This window comes from Sinocyclocheilus anshuiensis, unplaced genomic scaffold (genome assembly GCF_001515605.1).
Source record: "Sinocyclocheilus anshuiensis isolate Anshui unplaced genomic scaffold, SAMN03320099.WGS_v1.1 scaffold961, whole genome shotgun sequence".
NCBI classification, from domain to species: Eukaryota; Metazoa; Chordata; class Actinopteri; order Cypriniformes; family Cyprinidae; genus Sinocyclocheilus; species Sinocyclocheilus anshuiensis.
This window is the reverse complement of record NW_015557049.1, coordinates 1821070-1824851: the sequence shown is the minus strand read 5'-3', so window position 1 is coordinate 1824851 and position 3782 is coordinate 1821070. Positions and strand designations below refer to the sequence as shown.

The following is a 3782-nucleotide window of genomic DNA, read 5'->3' as shown; positions in this document are numbered from 1 at the left end:
GCGAACAAAGACAGTTGGACATAGTGGTGTATTAGAGGTAAAAAATGATATAAATACTGTTCGGTTTCTGGCACAAACCGATCGTTTCGTGTCTTAGGACATCAATGTGTCGTCACGAGATTTTGTTACCATTGCCATGCATTATACGACTGATAGACTGCAACGGTTAAAGTTAAAAATCATTATATGTGTTCTACTGAAGAAACAAAGTCACCTACATCTTGGATGCCCTGGGGGTAAGCCGATAAACATCACATTTTCATTTTTGGGTGAACTATCCCTTTAAGCTAACGCTGCCAAACTTTTAGTCATGCGTAACATCTATCCTTGCCAGGGCTATGATTTGCTAGTGCTTACATTGGAATACATTAAAAAAGCATGTTGATGTAAATGAATTAGATTTTACATTACAATAAAATATAAATGTAACATACATTTATAACATACATAGGTACTTTTTATTTTTAACTTTTAAATAAATGTACTTTTTTTGTTTTTGTTAATTCTTTAGTATTTAAGAAAATAATTAATTATAATTAATATAAATAATACACATTTATAATAAAATGTAAACAATTAGAATTTTATATAAATAAAATATAAGAATAATATTAAATTTAATATAAATAATAATTATTAATACATATTTTCCTTTTTTTAACATTCATTATTGTATGTACAAATGTTTGGAGTCAGTATGGTTTTTAAAGAAGTCGGTTATGACCACCAAGGCTGGATTTATTTGGTAAAAAATACAGTAAAAACTGTAATATTGTGAAATATTATTACAATTTAAAATAACTGTTTTCTGTGTTTTCTAATATATTTTAAAATATATTTTATTCCTTTTTTTAATTTAGATTTTTTTTTAAGTTTTTGAAATAAGTCTCTTATGCTCACCAAAAGCTGCATTTATTTGACCAAACATACAGTAAAACAGTAATATTGTTAAATATAATTACAATTTAAAATAACTTTTTTTACCTGAATATATTTTATATTTACTATATTTTATAATGTTTATTCCTGTGATTCAAAGCTGAATTTTCAGCATCATTACTCCAGTCTTCAATGTCACATGATCCTTCAGAAATCATTCCAATATCCTGATTTGAAGCTCAAGAAATATTTCTTATTATTATCAGTGCTGAAAATGGTTCTTTTGCTTAATAGGATTCTTTGATGTTCAAAAGAAGAGCATTTATTTGAAATCTTGAAAATCTTTTATAACGTTATAAATGTCTTTACTGTCGCTTTTGATCAATTTAAAAATAGAACTATTTTAAAAAAATCGTACTGACCCCCAAAAATATTGCATTCAATTGTTCATCTCAAAGCTGTACAGCAGTTACTTGACCTTGAACATGCAGTACTGGCCCCGCATTTCATTTAAGACATATTTCAAATATCTAACTCTAACTAATCCATAAATATTCTTAATACCTTACCATAACAAATCCTCACTAAAACCCTTTGCTTTTATTATTTATTTTAAAATCATATAAACATGGAGTACAAAATATCATTTGAGAATGAGTCCGAGAACACAGAAGTGTATTACATTTGGGCTTTGTCTACTTACCGGAGGGTCTTGATCTTCTGCAAGCACAGTTGTGATGACTGTCCCCTTCTCTGCATTTGGAGCCACCATCCCTTTATAAAGTGTCTGTCTGAAGACCGGGGAGAAATCATTCATATCCTGAAAAGAACACAGAGACAGAAACATGGATGAAATATGTATTAATAACACTCATTAAAACAGGACTGAGGTTAGTAGGGCCCGCTGGCAAAGTGATTCTGTTCCGTCTGTTGTCGCCCCTTTAGTGAGGAGTGACATAATGCTAAATAGAGTATTAATCAGCTTATGGACGCTGCTGTCTTTCACTGCTGTCCACTACCACTATCAAAGAGCACTTTACATATTCTTTCAAGGTGTTTTAAAGTCAACATGAAATCAAAATATTACTTCATAAAACACCACGTCTTCCTCTGCACATAATGTAAAATGTAAAAAAGAATAAAAGTTGCACATCAATACCACCTAACCTTTCACTTCAGCATGAGCTCAAGTGGCTGAAACTACAGCACAGATATGGATCTATATGCAGCGAGCTGCTCTTCACTGAGTTGAAGGGACGAAGGCTACAGACACACAAAAGATCAAAACAACCCTGCAACTATTCACAGGGGTCAAGTGTTCTTAGGGGTCTTGACCACAGATGGATATGCCCACACACACAGCCACACTTTGCCTGACAGTCAGGAGAAAAGCATCTTTCCCTGCAAGACCTTCAAAATCTCCCAAAAGCCCAGCTATGATGACTCTACCCTGACATTAATAATATTGCCTTCACCTCAGCTCAAGCATCATTACAATTTGTTACACCATCTCCATTGCAGCAAAACTAACAGGGTGCAAACGTTGCTATGTTGAAAGTAAAGATCACTGCGTAAAGTAAAGATCACACACGCAAAGAAACTCAAGATTCAAGGCACATCTGAAGAGAGCAGCAGCACAACCACAATTCACCGCTTTGTTTTTCACATCACAACAAAACATTTGCTGTAAAGATCATTAAAATCTCTGGTGGTTTCATTTCATCTCATAATACATAAGTCACTGTGATCTATAAACACACACTTTAGTAAGAGAAAAAAAAAATCTTTAAAAAATGTTCTGGGCAATTTTTAAACCTTAAGTCTGTGCTACATGCTGTCGATCACTTCCATGAATTATTAGGCCAAAAAAGCGTATTACTTGATCTCTAAAACGGTCTAATAATAGAAAATAAAATTGAAATAAGCCACGAGAAGCACTGTTTCTGAAAACATGTAAAAAGTTGTGTTCTTGAGCAACCCAACAACTTACATTTCTTATAAGCAGTATTAAAATTATTTAATCTGATATCATGAACTAACAATAACATCATTTTTATATATTGTTATTATTTAAATGCTGAGACTCGAACCGCCAAAAATAAATAAATAAATAAATAAATAAATACAAAAAAAATTAAAAACATTGTAAATTGAAATAAAACTTAAAATAAATAAAATATAAATATTAGATGAAAAAACAAACAAATAAAATGATTAGCTGGAAAGAAATAATAACTAAAAAATGATCTAAAACTAAAATAGAAATAAATTAAACCTAAATACTGCTATTAAAAAAATTACAAAAGCACATAAAAATGACAAAATGTAACTTGAATGAAACTAAAATATAAAAACAAAAGCATATTCAAAATATTAATTAAAAACTATAATAGAAAATAAATCATACTAAAATAACTGATTATGAAATACAAAATGTAAATTTCATAATTAATTGCATCGAACAATAAATTGTAATCATAAATATTTACACACTGAATCCCTAAATTAATGTACAATCAACACAAAGGAAGCACATCTTCAATGTATTAAATGACATCTTTTGAACTTAAACTTGAGAACCACAGATTATTCTGATAAATGCAAGCGACCCTGCGGCGAGGTGGGTCGACACTCATTTGCATGTATTTGCTCTGGACTTTCCACAGTTCAGCAAGTACAGAATGGAGTGATCAAAGGAAGCAAAACTGATTTAATGAGCCATTGGTGGCCACTCATAGGACTTGTGTGAAATAATCTCATTTGGGTCAGTCGCACTCTCTGGCCAAAACATTAAGCCTAAAATAATGTTTTAAAGGGGTCATATGATGTTGCTAAAAGAACATTATTTTGTGTATTTGGTTTAATGAAATGTGTTTATGCGGTTTAAGGTAAAAAAAAAAAAA

The 3782-nt window shown here is 30.9% G+C and overlaps 1 protein-coding gene across 1 annotated transcript in view; it reads right to left on the bottom strand.

The window, feature by feature from the left end:
• Positions 1–3782, bottom strand: part of LOC107676372 (protocadherin-15-like) — a gene marked incomplete at its 3' end in the record, with an annotated part of 105729 nt that overhangs the window by 10591 nt on the left and 91356 nt on the right. Inside the window, exon 20 of the mRNA XM_016470893.1 lies at positions 1583–1699. Coding sequence (XP_016326379.1) covers positions 1583–1699 — 117 coding nt within the window. The remainder of the gene's footprint in view (positions 1–1582; positions 1700–3782) is intronic.